Source organism: Oryzias latipes (assembly GCF_053564925.1).
Source record: "Oryzias latipes strain Hd-rR chromosome 1 unlocalized genomic scaffold, Olatipes_Hd-rR_3.1 chr1_Y".
NCBI classification, from domain to species: Eukaryota; Metazoa; Chordata; class Actinopteri; order Beloniformes; family Adrianichthyidae; genus Oryzias; species Oryzias latipes.
The window spans coordinates 7,017,920-7,038,897 of NW_027616335.1; the positions used below are offsets into that span (position 1 = coordinate 7,017,920).

The following is a 20,978-nucleotide window of genomic DNA, read 5'->3' on the forward strand; positions in this document are numbered from 1 at the left end:
TCTCTCAGGAGGAGTGTCAATTGGTGTGGTGTCAATCAGAGCCTCGGCTTCCCTTTCATCTCTCCTTCCTCCCAGTGACTGAAGAGGGAGGAAAAAAAAGGAGGGGAAGGAGGAGGAGGAAGCGCAGCTACATTACCAACACACACACGCACGCGCTGGTTACATTACGCCGTGGAAGCGCTGCAGGAGCAGTGGGAAGTCTTTCTCTTTTCCCCCCACCCCACTCACAGCACATCTTACTTTTTTCTTGTTGTTTGGTGACTTTTATCTTCGCCGCGTTCGTCCAGCTCTGAGGATGTATTTTTAAAGCATCACTTCTGTTGAACTCCTCGAAGTTTAGTCGGCCGTCCGTCTCATCTCCTGGCGTCTTTTGACTTTTTTTTTAGCCTACTTTGGTTCGCTAAACCACCGAGGAGATATTTTTCTCACTTTCTTTTTTTTTTTTTTTGTAATTCAAGGACAAATGTTTTAGTTGACTGAAAAAATGAGGAGGTGTTAACTTGTGTTATTTTTGCTTTTCCGTGACATTAAGTGGGACTTTTTTCTCTCCAGTTTTTAGCTAACAGGTTGAGTGTTTTTAGTGCAGCGGTGATGGTGAGGAAGGAGGCGGACAGCAGCCGCTCTCCTCCTGTTGCTTCAGCGTAAAAAAGAAAAACCTTCCGCCGCCGCCGCGTGCGTGAACGCCGCTTCCTTCAGTGCAGTGAGGTTTTTCTGGGGACTTCCGTGGGAGTTAATCCTTCAATTTTATTTTTATTCCCTTTGCAGTCAGTGCTGGAGTCTTTTTCGTCTTCAGTGGCGAGACAACATATTTTGTTTTTAAATATATATTTTGAAATTTAAAACAATGCCACAGTTATCGGGCGGCGGTGGCGGGGACCCGGAGCTTTGCGCCACAGATGAGATGATCCCCTTCAAAGACGAAGGAGACCCGCACAAGGAGCAGATCTTCGCCGAGCTGAGCCACTCCGAAGAGGAGGGAGACTTGGCGGACATCAAGTCATCCCTGGTCAACGAGTCTGAGAGCAGCCCCAACAGCAACAACCACGATGTGAGTCATGTGTGCAGAGATGTCTGAACTCCATCACTGAGGAGGGGTGGGGGCAGCAGCCCCACAACATTAGGTTATTTATTTATTTAATCCGAACCATCACCTGATCTAGCTTTAAGCTTTGAATCAAACTGACTGAACCTGCTGTCTTATTCTGATCACATTTGAACTTTAGCTATAAACTAAGAAACAAATGTTGTACATTCAACCTTAAGACAGCTGGATGAAGCTTCTCTAAATTCATCCTTCTCTGCCTCCATATTCCCCCAATGTGTGTGAATGAAAGGCCTTCAAATTCTGATGAAATGTGTAGAATAAAGAGAGAGAGAGAGAGAGAGAGAGAGAGAGAGAGAGAGAATGATGCAAAATATGTGGCCTTGAGTGCAGCCTAAACTGATGTTTACTTGATGCACTTGCATCTGTATTTTTTTTTCAGTGAAAACCCGTTTAAAAATGTTATTTCATTTTAAACATGTCTATATTTTTCTTGTTTTGTTTAAAATATCTCATAGAATTGCTGACAGATTTCAAACGACAATGAAAATTTTGACATTTTTTGGAAAGAAACATAATAAAGCCAAACATGCTGTAAAGACATCCGCACACACGTTGACAGGAGATTTAAAAAAATTCCAGCGTGTGTTTTGGTCCTGCTTTATTATATGTAGCTCCCCATCCATCATGCACCTGAGGCTGTGTGGCTTTCTGCTCCCCCCACCTCCTCACACAAAGTCGGTCGGCTGTTTTGTCGTTAGCAGAAGTTTTAATGAAATTTTGGCAACGTCCAAAAATTGAAATAGTACACAGTCGTCACTTTAGAAGCAGCGGGATGGAGGCTGAATGTTAATTAGGAATCCCATGGAATTTCTTCACTCAGCTCAAAAAAAGCCCTCCTGAGGGGCTTGAATCCCCAAAAGGCAGGTTTGGTTTCCTAATTCAAATATGAAATAAAAGTCTTTCAAAGTGCAAAGATTGATTTCTATTTGATGGAGAGAAAAAAAAAAACGAAACAAATTTACCTCACTTTTTGCAAAACTTGTAATGAAAAAAGGAATTGTATTTTTATTTGAATGAATAAATGAGAGCCGACTTCAATTGAGGTTTCAATTCCACCTCTTTAAAGGACAGGATTTCTAATTGAGTGTTTCCTTCTGAAGCTTTGATGCCGGCTGCACCATCCCCGCTATGTGTGAGTGTGTGTGCTTGAGCAAAATAGTGAAAAGCAAAAAAGATGCACTTTATCCCAGAAGCATTTGGGGGGGGCGGAGGTGTCTGCCCACATGAACATGTGGATGGAACTGGGGGGCCTCATTGCTTCAGTGTATATTAATTGTTTTTTCTTCACCTTTTCTTCTCTTTTGTTTTTTTCACAGGCAGCTAGGCAGTCCCAAATACCACCAGATTCATATCATGAAAAACACAGAGACCTCATAGAAGATGGTAAGTGACAGCAACTCACTCAGCCGCAGTGCAAACCTTTTATTTTTAGAAAGAGTTAAGAAAAAAAGGGGACAGAAGGCGTCACAGTTGTTTTACCCAAACAGATAGGGGTCATGCTGTGGGCCCCCTTGGATCAGAACTGCTGATTGTCCTGATCCAGGTCTAGTCAGAACACGCCTTGCATTCATAAACAGAGCTACCTGTTACCGGTTCCACCAGTGAGGGTTCCTGTTGAAAACAATTTATCAAATGAAAATAAAAATTAAAAAAAGAAGGAAGTGACTACTTTAAAATAAATGATTGCAGTTCAGGCCTACAATTCCCACAATCCCATTTACACCTGGTTCTTTATAATAATGCCCAACATCCTCTCACATGGATCGACGCTATCACATGCAACATGCTGCTTCGGGCCCCTGGGACTCATTCCTGCCTGGCTATTGTGGTCTGACCCTGCTGCTCCAGGTCATCATTAGGGCTTTAGAGGAGGAGTGTGTCCTCCTCTGGTCTCCCTTTCACTCTTGAATAGGACCCCATAAAAACCAACGCCCGCTTCTTCTCAAAACAAGATCCATGTTGCCATCACCCCCCCCCCCCCCCCCCCCCCCCCTTATTGCACAGCTGAGAGGCGAGTGGCGCTTTATGGAGGACTCTTGTATGAAGCTCCCCCTCTTAGGTCATTGAAGAACAGTTGGGGCGTCTCCTGTTTTGACACAGTCTGTATGTTCTTCTAATTGGCGCTAATTGGCACAGAGGGGCTCCATTGTTCCTCTGCATAATACGACACTCCTCTCCAACATGGAGGAGAAAGGGCACAAACAAAAGGCTGTGGCAATATGGGGCAGAGGTTAAAGCAATAGGCAGTAATATCATTACAGCTTTTACACCAGGTGAGGCTCGGAACCAGACTTCTGTTCAGAATATTGAGCCCAAGCGCATTTTAGAACATCTTGTTGTCCTGGATTTGGTTGTTTTTGATGTTCCACTGTAAAATATATATTATATAATTAAAATGTCCTCTTTGCAAATATTTTGTCTTTGTATTTTATGGATTCTTTTCATCCGTTTTTTTAAGCGGACTCTTGTTTTTTAGGAAAACATGCGGACATGTACGGTAAAGGCCACGTGTACCCGAGTTACCCAGGTTACATCATGATGAACATGAACAGCGACTCCTACATGAACAATGGCTCCCTCTCACCGCCCATGCCCAGAACGGTAAGTACCGGCTTTTACTTTGTCTATATTATTTTATACCACATCATGGTTTAACAGCTTAGAGAAAATAATATCCACACATCATTTTGGATTTGTTTATACAATAAACTCAAGCTTGAGTTTAACAATGCGTATAGTGAAATATTATAGCTATGAGAAAGATGGTTTACAATTCTTTTATAATAGGAAATGGTTAAAAAACATTTTATACTTATAGATAAAGGGATTTATTTTATTTCACTACAACTTTTTTGTAAGCTAATAACTGAATGCTGAAAGCAGGGGCTTGTCACCTTTTTCCCCTCTCTGAAAGAAAAAAAGGAGAAAACACTAGAAAAAAAAAGAATGAAGCGTAGCTGTGACTGACCAACAAAGAATTAACTTCATTTTGCAGCCGTTCAAGTAAAAACTGAGGCACCACTATGAATTTTACAGTTTTGGTTGTGTGCTAAAATCCTATTTTTGGGGGTTTATTTCAGCACAGTTACAGCGTATAACCCAAGTCAAAGAAGAAAAAAAATACAGACTTTCTCTCAAATTATTATGGATTTTTTTGAAACTTTACTTTCAGTATGCTTTAAAAACCACCAGAGAAAATCGTTAAAATATTTCCTTTTTGTATTATTGTTATGTTTTCATTCCACCATTTTGCCAATATTTTTAGCTAGGTCAAAACAAAAGCTTAAACATTATTTTTTTTCTAATAATGTGTTGCTAGAAATTCAGCTAGGCTTTTTAACTAAATAGCTTTTCACTGAAAAAGCTTTTTTTGGTCTCTGCTTTACTTGTTAGCAGTGTTGACTCCTGTCCTGTCAACCACTCTGCACAACTGCAAATCAAATACTCTTTTTTTGCCCACAAAATTACCAAGTGATCTACAATATTTCCCATCCAAGTCAAGTGATGCTTTTGCGACCGTTATACCCCAAGTAAACCCTCTTAAATAGCTCATGACTCAGTAGGCCTGAGTGCAAAAAGTCATGTTTTGAAATTCCCTTGTAGAAGATTTTCTCCTACTGTCTGGTGAATGTTGGAAAAAAAGATGGTGGTATTAATTTCAGGCCAGCTGCAGGTCTCTCGCTGGCAGTTTCCTGTGTCTGTCCCATTTGCAAATTTCTCCTCCCAAGGCAGACATAAAACACAAAGTGTACCAGCAGCTGTCCACCGTAATCCTTTTTGGACCATGTCTCACTATCTGACATGGTTGGACAAAGAGATGTTCAGTCTGTCCATAGGTGGGTCCCCCACACAAAGGAAAAGACTGCAACGTGAATGACTGAAAGTTGTTTCCTTTGAGTGCACGCAGACAGCAGGAGTAATCCTGCTTTTAATCACTTTTTAACAGAGGATGTAATTGCAGATGCCACATGCTGCGTGTAAAGAATCTCCTTTCACATGCAATTTTTCTTATCAAATGGTGATAAAATTGCATTCTAGGCTCCAGCATGAAACTATGCAACATGCTGGAGAAGAAATGACTGGTTCACTTTCCAAACTGCAATACCTTCTGAAATGTGCTTCAGGATACTTTCCAAGCTGTCTTTATGGCTTGTTTTCTGGTTGATGGTATTAAAAAAAAATTCAAAGTCTGTATGGAGACCAGCTGACTTTGTAAAAGGAAATTACCTCCCGGCACAGATGTTGTAGGCCAGGCGGTTAGGCGTCTCACTTGTTCCCAGAACCTCTGAAGCCCAAGCTTCATTTCAGTTTCTGTGGTTGATACCCTTCCCCACCACCACCACCACCCCCTCCTCTCACCCTGTCTTCAATAAAACGGTAGTTCTTTCTACGCTCTTCTCTCACTTAACCAAATAACACGAGCCAAGGCTTGGTGGAAGGATCACGGAACACAAGTCCTCTGGCTTTCTCACTGATGTCAGCTTGTTGCCATTGCTGCTGGCCACCGCAGCCATAGTATCTGCAGGCCTGGGATCAGTTTTCACTGAGATCAAAGGCACATTCTCTCTTTCATTCTCTTCCATCCCCAGCCCTATCACCGCCCCCAATCCCGGCAGTTTAGATTGATTTCCATTGACCATGACATTCCTGCACATGCCGTCTACTCGTGATGGAGCTTTTGGGAGTTGCTGATTGTCAGCAGATTTTAGGACCTCTGGCTTAATGAGCTGACTTCTCCAGAAGAGCTCAGATTTGGGTGTAAAGACGCTTGCGTTTAGGCTATTTCTTTCCTTGTTTAACCTCTTTAGACCTGGCGTCCACATGCATGGACATCACGTTTTGAGTTAGATTACCACAGTAGTCTTTCTGCTTAACTGGGGCCCTGTGTGTTTTGAGGGGTTAGTTCAAATATTAGCTGGGGTCCACAGAGGTTACATACATTTTATGAAACATATTTGTTCTATTTCTTTTTTATCCTGATGGGTACTGGAAGAAACCATATGTATCAATACATACATTTTTATATCAAACATTGTAGGAAACCTTTTTTTCAAAAAAAAGTAACTTGTTTTTAAAATAGGGCAGCTTTTTCAAAAACACCCTCTGCCTTATTGACTGGAATTTTTAAAAAACAGCTTCTAAAAAAGAGAATTAACCTTAAAATAAGGGTCAGTCTATACTTAAAAAAATCCAAAAATCTGCTTGAAGCATACTTCTGTCATGTTTAGAGCATGTACACTTCAGCTTTATAGCATTAGGCCTCCCTGAAGAGTGGGATGGCTTCCTTCAGTGAAGACACACAGAGGAGAAAAAGTTCTCCTTCAGGTCAGTCTTTTGAGTGGAGATGCAGCTCAGGACTTTCACCTGATGCTGAAGAGGCTTGTGATCTCCTGCTGTGTAAGAACAATGCTGGGGGTCTTGAGTAACAGCTTGAAGAGGGAAAAAACAGAAGTAAGCATTGCTGATTTTTTAGGTTTGTTTGCTGTGCTGGTTGTTGGTGAGTGTTCAGGGAGCCGCTCCTTTTTTTTTAGTGCCTTTGGACCCTGAATTGCAGATCCTCATGGCAAAAAAAGGGGGGGGGGGGGGGGGGGCGCAGCACTGCGCTCTCCTTTGATGTACTGGTAACGTGACGGATCTGCAAGCCAGCGTCTCGCAGCGTGGAATCACTAACCCAGGCTTACCTAACGGGATTTGGTGGGACTGCTCTGGTGTCCCTCAGTGCCATGTGTGTCCTGAGCTCATGCCCTCAGTGCTACCGTGGAAGATCCCTGTTAAAGAGAACACTGCATCTATCAGCTGCCTTCCATGTTCACACATCATGTTTTAGATGGCAGCTTCTGGCACTTTAAGGGGTTCCTTTTTGTGTCTCTACAGCGTGGACGTGTTGTGGGAACTTCTATGATAGCTGAAAGGGGATTTTTAGGAAGCTGAGGACCATCTAAAATAAATGTAGGCTGCTAAAAAATGTTCCAGTGATTGTATTTGTGCAGCAGGAGGAAGTGCATTTGTTTTCTCCTGCTGTGTTCCCCCCTCTTACTGTCACGCTGATGTCAATGTCCTCTGTGGTGCCGATCTCACACTGCAACGTGTTTGTGCAAAATCTTCACCAGGGACTCCAGCACTCAAATGAATCATTTGGCGTTTGTTGTTGTTGTTGCCTCTGTGTTGTAGGGTTTCATAAACAGTGCCGTTAACGCCATTTTTCCCCCCTTTATGTCGTCTGCTGTGGTGTGGTGAAGCTGGTTGACACATTTCCTCAGCATGCACATTTCTAATGACGCCATGTGCTTGCAATTCTCTTATCAGCGTTTTCATCATCCTAAATGGAGCTCAGCAGAGTAATTGTCTGCTAGCAGAGCAAGTATGTGTTGCTGTTGTTTAAGATGAGAACAAGGAGAAGACAATCAAAGTTTGAGCTGCTGAACATTTTTTGTTTCTTTCTTGGCACTGTTATGGTATGGGATATGTTGTTTTTTTTCTTATTTGTAAGGCAGTTTTGTCATTGAAAGACCTTTAAAATTGTCCTGGGTAAATGTTAAAATCTGTCGTTCCAGTTTGATCATTTTTATACTTGTGGAAAGGCATCAAACATTGAATCATTGTTTGAGGTACGTGTTTGTAAAAAGTTTTTTACATTCCTGAAAGAAATCGGTTGCATCACAGCCCACATCCCCGTACACGTGACAAACCCTGCTGATGCTTATTTTTGGGCGCGTGCTATTGCTCTGAGCATAGCGCTCATAGATGATGACATTTTCTTGGTTCCCAGTCCTCCCACTGAATTGAATAAAGCTTAACTGTTCATGCAGCCTGGAGCCAGCCAGTCAGACTTGTATGAACAGACTTGTGTTTGGGCCTCAGCACCTGCTCAGAGGACTTCACTCCTCACCAGAAGTCTGCCACTAAACTCCACGGGTCAGGTCCCGATGCCCACTTTGTCTAAAAGGCCGGGGTGTGGACTTCCTGAAAAAGTGGATAAAAAAAATGGAGATTTTATTATTAATATTATTATTATTATTATTTCAAATTTGTCCTACTGCTTTGGGAACAGATTAAATGAATATCTGATATTTCTCATTGCAATTTTAGACCTGGGTAGAATATGCAGTTAAACACATGTCAGATTTGAAGCTTTTTTTTTTTTTTTAATATTAACACAAAATGTTCTGTTTATGCCTTTAAAAGTTTTTCTGTAAGTCATGACTAACTTAGCAGTAGTTTACAAATGTGTCTCACAGTATCCCACTGTTCCCTGATGCAGCCATAAAATAAGTAAAAGCATGAATAGCTTGTTTTGATGTCATCCTGACAGCCTGTAGGTCTGGAAGGAGGTGAGCAGCATTCAGTGTGCTAAATTGCAGCAAGCGAGAACAATAAGATCAGAGGGGTGAACTGTGGTTCCAAATCCTGACGGCCGCGTCAGACTTCAGAAAAGCTGAAACAGCCTTCACTTTGTCCGGCTAAAGAAACGGAGCTATGATCAATAGCGGCTCTGTTGCATGATTCTGGTCAGTCGAGGGCGTGCTCTGCCCCCCACCCCCTCTGTGCAGTTTTATATTTTTCAGTAGCTCATTATTTCTTTCTGCTGTGGGTGTAAGTGCTAAAGAGGCTAACATGCAATGTGTATCTGACAGCACTGAAATATTAATGGTCCCCAGTGTAGGAGGTTGGTATAGGGCCTGCATGGTTGCAGTACAAAGGGTGCCTTCTTGCCACCAGGCTTTATTGGCCAAGCCATTAAATGAATAGATGGGTATAGCTTGCACTCATTTTTTTTTTAACGCCTCCTCCAGTGTTCGTCTGCTAAACATCAAACCACTTTATTTTGGTCTAACCATTTCCAACACAATTAAGCGTCAGATCAGATTGGCATGTGTGCCAACATATGAGAGTTGTACTACATAGATTTCGGTGGGAGGACAAAGAGGAGAGCTTTGCTATCAGTTCATTTTGTGTGGTCTTGGCCCATAAAAACACCCTGTTCTTTGACTGTGAAAAAAGGCCTGTCTTTAATTTTTGGGAAACCCATAAAAGTTTGCCGCTCCTTTCATATCGGCGGCAGAATTGGAAACAAATGCTACATTCTCCCCTCCTCTCCTTTGAACTGGCCAATTATGGAGTTGTGAAAAAAAAAATCAGTCTGTGGATCTCTTTACCCCTTCTCTTTTCTCTCCACTTTCCCCCTCTTTTCTCCCCTTTCCACACTCTTCATGTTTTCTTTTGGTTTTTTTAACTCCTCCTTTCTTGTTTTTTTTTTTTTTTGAAGAAACCGAGGGGGATCACTGATGTCAAAGTCAAAACCAAGAGCATTAAGAAAACTGGCGAAATGCAATACAGCTGCAATCCAACATGACGCTAGAAAATGGGGCTGAGGAGCAGAAAGCCTCTCTCCCGTATTCCCAGGGCCCGCAACTGCTCCCGGCCTTGGCTTTGATCTCTTCAAAGCCTCCTGCCTCCTACTAGATGGAGAGTCTTGGCTGCTGCTCGCGAACGCTGGAGAGAAGCAGAGAGGGAGTGGTGGGGGGTGATAGGGGGAGGGGGTGGGGGGAGTAGAGGGGGCATCGTCTTTTCCAAACCGAGGCTGAAATCAATCACAGTGCCGAAGCAATTATGTGTAATTCAACCCCAGCCAGATTAGTGACTCTTGTTACCTGAGCGACCAGAGCTCTGTAATCTGTGAGACACACCGGCCTCACCAGCCACAGAGAAGGAGCCAGGAGCAGGCAGAGGCACTTGAGGAAAGAGGAGGGGATTCAGGGGAGAGGTGCTGAAAAGCAGGCTGCCATGCTGCTGCCCAGCAGAGCAGAAAATCGGAGTACAATGGAGTGATTACACTTGCAGATGTAGCCTTATTTATGACGAGATGGATGGAGGGAGTAGAAAGAATAGCGAGTGCTGATTGCCATGGAGCTTGCTAGTTAGTGTGCTAACGAGCCAGGTCCCCTTTGTGTTTAAACATGTGTGCACTGTCACCTCCACTTCTTCCAGTACCCCCCCCCCCCCCCTCTGCCCCGTCCATGCGCTGTCCCCCATCTAGTGCCATATCTCTATCCCTCATGCCCTCCACAGTCGGCTGCGAAATGCAAGCTTGGCTGAGGCTCCTGCCCCAGGCGCCCAATTTACTATGGCTGGAGAAACACTGTGGCCCCAAGTCACAAAGGAGAACAGCAGAGCTCGCTTCCCTGCTGCAGCTCATCCAATTTGAGCAACTGTTTCAGCGTCTTAATACGCAGCAACGCCGTTTGAACCCTCCTGCCTTTTCATGCGGCTCCTACCTCAGAAAGACTCATTCCAATCTTCCAATTTTCTCTTTAGTGTGAGGAACTCCAAAGTATGCTGGGAGAGTGAAGCTCATGGCTGTTTGGATTTTTGGTATTTAAAGCTGTCAAAAGGAGGTCAGTCATGAAAGTGCAGACTTGCATTTTTGGAAAACAATTCATTGACTGCAGTTTGTCAGTAGGTATTGGTGTCACAGCAGAGAGAACAAGCTGTGTTTTTTGTTTTTTTCCCCCTGCTGCAGTCGCTCCATGCTGGATGATGAAACGCACAAAGATATCTAGCAAGAATATTTTTGTTGACGTGAAGAGCTCACACTGTACCAGGTCTCTTTTGATCATCAGAAAACACAGTCGGTGATGGAAAAATCCAGATTTTTCGTAGGATATAAATAAATGAGTTACATAATGCAGATGTGATCAGTGCTCTAAAGTCTGCGACAGGTTTTAAAATGCTAGGCTGACACAGAGCGGTAGAACTGTCTCTAAAAATATAAAGGTCATGCTGAAAGGATTATGTGGCATGAATGGAGCCACCGTCCAGCTCCACAGGAACCCTTAAATCCACCATCAGCCACAGTCCCTCGACGCAGGGGCCAGGTGATGCTTTTCATGTCCTCCAATGGAGACACATCACAGAAGCATCCTCCACTTTGAGCTGCCCGTCATCAAACAATGCATCAAAACATCAAATCAATCCACCCACACTCTATGGCTATATCTTTGAGATGAAACATATTGAGGGGAGGGGTTTACTTCCAGGTCTCCCTTTGGCAGGGCAGACACTCAAACTGCTGTTTGCCATAAAACTGAATGGTTGTTTCTAAATTCACTCTACGGTTACAAGTAGACAAAGTGGTGACAGAAATAACTTCACCTCAAGTCGGTTTTTCCAACCTAAACCGATTTCTGGATCATAATTGCTCCAAGTTCCATCGAAGTCAACTACCTGTTTTGGAAAGCAAGATATGACTGTGCAAAATAAACTGAAATAAAATAAATGAATTGACTTTAAGGGTCATTAAGTGTCAGACTGGACCTATGGTCCGCTTTAAGTGAAACATAGTTCGTTTCCCCTGATAATCCGGAACAAAGTTTCAGTCTGAATACATCCAAGCGGACCCTGATGCAGGACCAGGAACCATCTTTGGAGGTGGTCTCGATGCGTTTCCAATTGGACTGAGCTTCGATTTGCTCTGAGATTCCTCAGTCTGAATACAATCTGTCCTCGGAGCGGAACGACTGGACCAAAACGGCCACAGTAGCCGACGTGAACAGAGTAGGAATGAAGCAATAGATGAGACGCGGACAAATATAAATTAACGATTGTTGTGTTATCAAACAGAAAAAGAGTCCAACTGTTTACTTGAAAGAACGTTTATTTTAACACCGTTAAAAGCGTGTTTAAAATGCTTTTTGTGTCTCCTACCTTGTAGTTTCCTGAACAGAATTCTCTCAAAACAATGCCATAACACCACGATGATACACAGAAACTCATTTAAATGTGGTCAGATAAATGCAAGCCCATAAAACATCTTTTGGTGAGACCCACACTTGCAGTGCTACACAGTGTTTCCCCGATAATCAATATGTCATAAACACTTAGCGGCGTACCTTTATACCCTTTAAACACTTGCGTGTTTTGGCGTTGCAGCATGCCTCGGCTTTACCAAAGTAAAAAGTAAAAGGTGTTGTTGTCAAAACTGGTAATCAAAATATAAAGTTATAAGTCCACTGTCCTGATAGGGATTGTAAAGCACAGCACGTCTGTCTTTCTCTTGTTGTTTAAACTAGTCGTTGTAATTCCTGGCCAATGACTGAAGAGATCTTGAGTCACATGGTTTTGTTGGCAAACTTTGGTCCGTAACAGAATGGTCTGCTTGATGCAGACTACAGACCAACTGCAATGTTCGGAGCTTGATTCGGAAGAAATTAAGCGGACTCCATCCGGAACGAAGGATCATTTTCTGAACCACAGTCTGAACACACATTTCATAGCATTGTTACAACCCTTAGCAAAAGTGGAACATTTCTTATTGAGACACATTGGCTGAAGTTGAACGCTTTGTATCATGTAGAAGTTGGCAGAGACGGGCTACAGTTCTGACAGATCCTGAACACATTTATTAATCTGTTACTTCGCTCTTTTCTCAGCCAGTTTGAAATGATCCTGTTTTCAATTTACCTAATTTGATTGGAATACATGTTTAAGAGTTTACCTCAAAACGGAAAAACTGCGTTGCCTTGGTTTCTTAGGAGAAAAACAATTATGACCCTTGTAGTTGTGCCTCATGAATGAGTCCAGCTGAAATAGATCTGTGCTGCCTTCTTTATATAGCTAACACTTCAGGTTTGTGGCATCAGGTGCATGAGTGTGCCATATAATGGCGCAGCAACCATATGCCCTAGGACTAAGAAGTCCCTTTTGTATTCCAAAAATTACCATATCTTTAGACATATCAAGGGATAAGCAGACACCCTTTGCCATGTACATGGTCATTGTTTTGTTTGTGTTTAAGCCCACTAAACCCAGCTACAAAGCTAATTGGTGGGGAGGAGTTTTCTTGTGACCGCTCCAGATCCACGGAGAGGTTCTTTAAGAGTTCCCTTCTTCTGTGGGGTTGGAGAAAAGCTGTTTGTTCGAAGGGGGATCAGATCTGAATAGCTCCTTGCTTTCTATTCAGACCTTAGCAGGGGCGTGTGCGCCAGGCAAGAAAGAAATCCTGAAATGTGTGGTTTGATTAATGACTAATTCCATGGTGAAAGGCAGTTGTTGGTAGACTTTACCAGTTAATCCCTTAAAACGGGGAATTGAACCCAAGCAGTGGGCTGCCTGTATTGTTGTTTGATCCATGATGTGAATGAAATGTTTGCAGTGTCATCCACAACTATGAAAGCTCATTAGCACTGGAAGGAAGATGCATTTTTACAAACCTGCACACACAAAGAAATCGGTCAAATCAATTCTGTCCAATTTTTAAGAATTTTTTTTGAATGTTTCAATCCTATTTACAAAAGACTCAAATAATGTCAGAGTCAAAGGTTCAGATGCAGGTGAGCAGAGCGTCACTTACTTTTTTAGGATTACATAACCGTACAAACTGAATCAGTTGTCACAACTCAAACCTGAGCCTGTTCTGGTTGCATCAAGTCATCACTGGCAGTTAACTCTGATCTCTATTTTTATTCATTTTATTCTTGAACATCATGTGGGAGGGTGTGCTTCCGTCTGAGGGAACTACAGACGAAAACTAGGTCAGTACTCTCTTCAGCACAGGCAGGAGCCTCCATTTGAATCACCTCCCCATCCACATTTCCTGGTGTGTGTACCATTGACCTGCTAACACAGCAGTGCTCTCACTGCCAGCTGCTTGGTCCACTTTCAGTCCTTATGCCATCCATTTCCATCTTTTCTGCAAATGGGAAATTTTGCATTTGAGCTTGTCCAGGCTTAGTGCGAAGAGCACTGTCTTTAGCGCTCATCTCTGCAAGTAGATGCACACAAAGACCCCCACTAGACTCTATTTTTCCCCTCAACGCTGAGCTCCCAAATCCAAACTGACAGCCATTCATGCCCAGAATACCTGGGTGAAAGCTGAGGGTGGAAACACTATCTAGGTGTTGCAGGCAAATCCGCTCTTGTTCGGCAGTTCTATGAAGCTCCTGCATAAGGCAATTCATCAGCACTTTTCCTCCCATTCTGAACTGCATTTTCTCTCCCTGTTTGTGTGGGATTGTACGGAGGCTAAGGTTTTGGCGCTCCTGCTACCCGAAGTTAGCTTGTGTTGCGATTTTATTTGTATACATGTCTCAGGGCCTCAGACTGTCTTTGGATGTGGATGTTGGCATCATTGCTCTTCCTGGCATGAATGTAGCTGCTAATGATAAATCATGCAGTGTGTTAATGCAGCAGCAAGGCTGCTATAAATAGTGACTGAAGCGGGATGGAGATTGATTTAGGAAGAAATATATTCCAAAAATGTTCCGATTTTGGTCAGCTTTAATGATGAGTTTTTCCTGGTTTTATTTTTAATTTACAGCAGTTTAGAAAAAAAAGTTCAGTAAAGCTAAAACGTAACTTTTATGTGTTCTATTATTCATAAAAAATTACTCTCGAATTTTTTAACTTTTTCAATCTGGTGTTCAAGTGAGAGAAGGTTTGGACTCGGTGCTCACATATGTTTGTGTGCGGTCTGCCTTTGCTATATGCGTTTGCCTATGTGCTCACAGGCCTGCTGACTGTGGCACTTCAGCAGAATGTTTGCCCTTTCCTTAGTCCTTTGATGTGACCAGGTCCTGCTGTGATAATGAGCCCCGTGCCCCGCCGCAAGGTGAACATCCTGCAGTTTGCCCAGGGCCATAGCAGCAGCCCAGCCCCCACCATCACTACACGCACATACATGCACACGGCAAACAGAACCGTGAAGAAGCTGAGTCCCATTTAGAGCACGGATTGTTGTGGATTGGCAGCAATTCAAGTCTTAAGTCTCTACGGATGTCTATGTGGACTGTCCACATGACAGACATAGTGAACCGTAGATTCAGGTATTTACAATGATTGATAATTATGTGGATAAATGCAGAAATGTAACTACAATATATCACCTGAGTGTCAGTCAGTTGCTTGTACTCTTTCTTAAGCTACTTTAAGGGCTCTGAAATTTCGGTTTGTCATATAATATTATTAATTATTAAAACTAACAGTAACTTGTGACATCAGGGCTATGTAATCCAAACAAAGTTTGTTTTTGTTTTGTGCTTTCCTTGTTGGAGCGGGTGTGATAGCGGTGAACATGCAGAGCAAAATCGTAAAACAAAACTTGTATCTGTGGTGTTGGTTTATTGGTTCTATTTTTCAATCTTTTAAACACAGCACTTAAATAGAGGTAAAAAGCGGAGTGAAGGCTACGGATACATTGTGTGTTTGAGTTGTGGATCAGGATATCAGTAAAGCCCAACAATCATTGAGAATATTACATCTCATATGTTCATGAATGTCATCAAGGGTTCCACCCTGCTGTTTTCTGAGCCTTCAGATAAAGTTCAGAGTAGAGGAAAAAATGTAAACACACATAGAAAAGTAGCACCCCTGGCTAAACTGTTCATATTCATTTGTGGTAAATAATTGACTCATTTAAAGCTTTTTAAAATCATGTTAAATTATGAAGAATCAAGATGGCTACAACCCACAAAAAATTCTAAGACTTAGAGTTAAGCCCCATCACCATGACTTCCTAATATTTTGGAGGTTGCACCAGCAGTCATTTTGTAAAACTAATACAATAGCGATTCCCTTATATCCACATTATATCCATAATATCTGTCTGTTATATGTGTTATAACAAGCTTTCGTACAACAGCTCACTTTAAAGCTTTGGGAACTTTTACATGGAGCTTTTTGTTGTTTCACAGGAAGTTCCTGTACTGTTGCTAATTCCTTTTCTTAACATGTGAGGGAAAATAGCAACTGTATTATTTATAATGATCTGTTCCCTCCATTTGTTAGTACCGTGCTGCACAGAAATTAAGAGTTGAACGCTTATAAAAAAGAAAGTCTTTTAATCTGGGGCAGGCACATTTCACACATATTATCTGCCTTGCATGTGTAGAATGTCAGCAGCAGAGCTAACGTGATGGGATGCTGCAAGCGCATGTTTTTCATGCCAGCTGAAGGATGATGGGTAATCCATCTTGTTTTATTCACTCGAGTTTGGTGGTGGGATAGAAGACTGTGCTGTTTTTAGCTTTTATTTGTGTTTGTTTGCAGCCTGTATGTGTTGCAGTTCTTATTGGTCCCTGCACCATGAAGAAATTTTAAACATATTTGACCTCTAGGTTTTCCTGTTTATGTATGTAATTTATGTATGAGAGGCTTACAGAATCACAAGTAGTGCTATAGCATGTTTACTGTAAATTATCTGACTGGGAAATAAAGAATTGGGAGATTGTGGGACATTTTACAGATTATAGATTTTATTTGACATGAGAGTATTTGGAGCATAATGATTTTGAGGTCACAGGGTGGCTGGAGCCTATCCCATGCACTGTTGGGCAAAGGGAGGGTGCACCCTGGATAGTTTGCCAATCCATCGACGGACTCTAACTTACCAAAAATAACTTCATAAATTGATTGACTGAAGGGCACAACATATCATAGATGTAACCTTATGAAAGCACCAGTTGGAAAAGACTTTGTTTGGAGTTACAGTTTATTTAATGGGGTATTTAACCCTTGTGCTATCTTAGATGATCCCACCCCTACATTGACGTGTTCTCCCTACCATGACAAAGGTGGATAAAGGTGGAAAGATTTCATGTAATCCATGGACACCAGTGAAGATCACAAATCATTGAAAAAAAAGGTTCAGAGCACTGTCTAGTGGGTCTAGATGACTCAGCTTCCAACGTTAAAGTGCCTAGGATAGCACAAGGGTTACATGGTAGAAACAGTCTCACCACTAAAACAACAGAACGCTAAGCCATACAAGATGGTGACAGTAGTATAGCTGTTGGGGCAAATTGCAGATCCTCTAGCATTCTAGTAGGTTGCACTGTTGGAACAGAGAAAATTTGTCAGGGTTACAATCCAAGTTACCGAGGTAACAGAGGCACGTGCAATGGGAACGATAAAACACCACACTCTAAACATGACCCATTTTTTATGACTCAAGCTTAAAGCCAACAACAACAACATTTTGAACTTTAATTATGTGGCATGTATTTTTGTAAGGAAAAATCAAAATGCTACCATTAGTTATTGTGATTACATGGCTTTGCGTCAGATCTCAGTACCGGGTGTTTGGTGACCCCTATATTATCCTGATCTGGGTCACAGTGGTTGCTTGAGTCTATCAGCTGTACTCTGGGAAAAACATGGGTTACCAGTCATTAGTAGAAGCTTTTTCCCCTGGTTATAATAAGCACTCTGGCCACAGGAGTCTTTCCTGTGAGGTACGTATTCTAGCTTGTCATTCAAATCTGGCTGTATTCAGTGATTGATAAGTGGTTATTTATTTAGGCTTCCACAGGTTGGTCCTCATAGGCTTTGGTATACAGGGTGGTACAGTGCCCTTTCTTTGCTGTTCTTTGCACTGCTTTAAGCAGATGTTTGCTCTCTTTTGTTGAGCAAAGGTTGGACAACTAGCTCGTAAATACACCTGAGAGTGAACACCTGGTCTGGGGTTGATTGTTGGAATCCAGTACTGGACACACCTTTGCTTCATACTCAAGCTCGAAGGATCTGCAGTGGCTTTGTCCAGATAAGCTCCTTCTATGTGCACATTGTAAGTAAGAAGAAAATAATCAAAAGAATTTTTGGTTACATATATTAAGGGTGTGCTCTCACTAGTGATCAACCTGATGTAATTTAAAATGATTATCTGCAGGAAGAATAATTCCGTTTTACGGTTTCAGTTTCTTGCCTCATCTTTTTTTTATATATATATATTTTTCGTCTATTATGGGTCTTTTTTTTCCTAGAACTTTTTCTCTCTAGTGAGCAGAAAATCTTATGTGTGGGTGAGGTGAAGTTTTGGGGCGAGAAGGCCTTCTGATTGAATAGATTGAGCAGCATGGGAATCCATAGCCACCACTTGAGTGCCATCTCCCCAGCTGTTTGTGAAACACCTCACATGGTTTCTACACACTTGATTGTAGCTGCAGGCGCAAAGAGTCCTCATTGCATATAAATTACAGAAGTGGGAAGTGATTATAAAATTCCTGCTTTTTCCTTTTTCCCCCCCCCCCACTCCACTCTGCAGAAGTGGTATAATTGAGGGGAGTACAAAAGCTGGGCTGTAAGGCGTGAGAAGAGTGGTGCTAAAAAGGCAATATAGCAGGGATAGTCTCGGCGTGACACGCAAACCCATGGAAGCACACGCATTCATGCTTAGCCACCATGACAGGATGTGGTAATATGACAAAACAAAAGCTCACGGACACCTGGCGTGGTGTCTCACATTTGGGTTCAAGTTTTCCAGTTAGGCAGCAAGTCACTGGTTCTCCAGCTGAAACGGAGTGATGTTTTTTTTTGGCTTTTTAGGACTTTGCCAGCTCCAGTTCCACACCATGAGTTTCACAAAACCACATGAAGGGTTCTTTTAAAAGACCAGGACTTAAAATTCCAAAAATTGAACATTTTTTTAGTTATTGCCACCTTTTTGCTTGTGTTTTGTTTGGAAACAAAAAGATCATAAACCCTTTTCTTTTTCCTATAAAATAAAGGACTTTTCCAGTATATCTACCATTCATAGCTACGGTTGCTGCTACTGAAGGTCTGTGGAGTTAGGGAGGAGTTGAAAAGGGGATGAAATAGCTTGAAGGTTGTGTTACCTCCACTCAGCTGAGAGTCTCCAACCACTTTGTCCAGGGAACTGGTTAAGTGTTTTGTGATTTGGGGAATTTTTCAACAGCTGGAAAGTGTTTTGGACTCTGTGCTAAAACTGCACCTCTACGATGATTGTTGACACTTAAAAAAAAAAAAAACTATTATTTTTATCTATAACCCTGTGAAGCTGTTAAATTTCAATTGAGAATAGATTGCTCTTCTAAAAGAAAACTATGGAGCATGCACCCAAATAGAAAGCTGCAGGTTTTTCCACGGTGGATTTTTTTTCTTCTTTTCACAATGGTGGCAGATTATCAGGAAATTGAGAAAAATGGGATTTGACAGCTGTAACTGGTGGGGTTACTGGAGAAGTTTCTTCAATTTTCCCTCTTTCTCATTTTTATTTTTATATCATATGGAGCCCAAAAAGCGGTTATATTATTAACAGAAAGTAACAGTCATTTGGCAGTTATTATTAATATATTTTATTATTTTACCTCTACTACACTTTGAAGAAAATGTGAAGGAAGCAGTAATCTCCGTGGTTCTTATCTCTTTCCCACAGAATAACAAATGGGAGTGGAGAGGCGTAAAGTAACATGGGTGAGAAAGCTATTATTTGGCCTGTGGTGTGGGCATGCATATAGCCCCCCATCAGCCCTGGATAGCCCCCTCTTTTGGGTTTGGTCACGTTATTAACCAGCTCTCCTTTCTGTAGGATGGGGATGGACACTCCCTCAATCACAGATTATCCCATCACCTTTGACCCTTGGTGACCAGGGGGTCAAAAACCCATTTCGGCTAAATCGCTTAGTCCCATCAGCTTCCTCTTTTATGTCAGTGACTCAGATTTAAGAGTTTGCTGAGGTTGATGATTCAGTTTGTGGCTCACAACAGAGCAGAAACCCGAAGCTGAATTAGCAGAAGAGATGGGACTCCAGCAGATGAGGGGTCGGAAGCAAATGAAGCCACACGTTCAGTCGTTTTGCTGGTGTGAGCGCAAATGTAAGGAATTAAAAAAGAGGAAGGGGTGGGACAAAGGGGGAGGTCTCACGGGTGCCAGTCTGTGCAAGGTTCGGGCAAACCCAGACATTCCAACCTCGCTGGCATTTGGGTGGGGTGAATGTGTGTATTGTGGGAGTGGGCCAGAATGTGCTCCAGTTCCCACTCAGTCCTGCAGGAATGTCACTGTCAGTCACATGTTATGAGGACAAACACAGCAACCTTATGGAAAAAAGTTTAGCTTTCATAATGTGCATTCCTTGTTAATTTTAGAAACAGCTGTATTTTTGACATGAGTCAGACCTGAGAAGAAATTATAGCCATGTCTTCAAAGTCCCACTCTGATCATCTTTTGATCTCCTGCAAAAGCATTCCCAATTGTCTTTTAATTATGATTATACTATTTTTAGCCAAAATTTTAAAAAAGGTGTTGTTTCCTATGACAGAATTTCTGCAGCGCAGCAATTGTTCACTAGAAATTTGCCTCCGAGTTGTGGGCGGGACCGTTATTGTGGAGCAACTGCAACAACCTAACAACCTAACATTACCGGTGCAACAAAAATGCAGAGCAATATTGCAGCTAATCAGTTTTGAGCCAGATGCCAGCTCAGACGAGGAGAATGAAGACGTTCACGGATCTAGTCGTCTGCAAGTGGATGCATGGGAATGGAGCAGAGCAGGGACCATGTGGCCTGCCGATTGTAGTTTGTACGCAACAATTACAAGCTTTTATAAAGAGTATCTTTTTTCATCTGCTCCTGATTCACTACGATTTGAATAGAGGAAATGTTCAGAAATGCAATTTTAAGCTTATTTTTCTTTAAACATCAGAAAAATGACACAATAACATGCTAAAAACACCAAAAATACAACCTTCATCTTAGTGGGTCTTTAAGGTGATATTTGGACTCCAGCTTGCCTCAGGGTTCAAATTTTTAAAGCAGATTTAGTCGTACTAAACACTCCCATGTGTTTCGTCCAGATTAAGCGTGCGAGAGCTGTTGGCTGAGGTTCTGCTGTGCCTGTTTGGGTCGGTTTTAATTGTCAGGAGGTACTGCAAGTTCCCTCTGAGTCAGCGCAGAATGAGGAGCCACTGTTGACGTGATTACCCCTACATTAGGCACCACTGCAGACATCTGTCTTACTCACGCATTCTCTCCATAGTGGGGGTGCAACAGATCCCGGATTATCAGTGATCCGTACGGAACACTAGCCATGGTTCACCCCCACCCTCCTCCTCGTATGCATCTCGCTCATCATTATTCCCGTG

The 20,978-nt window shown here is 42.2% G+C and overlaps 1 protein-coding gene across 7 annotated transcripts in view; it reads left to right on the top strand.

The window, feature by feature from the left end:
• Positions 1-123: 123 nt before the first annotated feature.
• The window catches only part of LOC101167344 (lymphoid enhancer-binding factor 1), a 39,980-nt gene continuing 19,125 nt past the window's right edge, over positions 124-20,978 (top strand). For 4 of the 7 annotated variants that reach the window (XM_011476189.4, XM_011476197.4, XM_011476176.4 and 1 more), the window contains exons 1-3: positions 124-1,048; positions 2,422-2,488; positions 3,564-3,706. In XM_011476189.4, coding sequence (XP_011474491.1) covers positions 845-1,048; positions 2,422-2,488; positions 3,564-3,706 — 414 coding nt within the window. In that variant the 5' untranslated portion in view covers positions 124-844. The remainder of the gene's footprint in view (positions 1,049-2,421; positions 2,489-3,563; positions 3,707-20,978) is intronic. The other 3 variants (XM_011476205.4, XM_004065900.5, XM_078943712.1) reach the window with 1 other exon arrangement.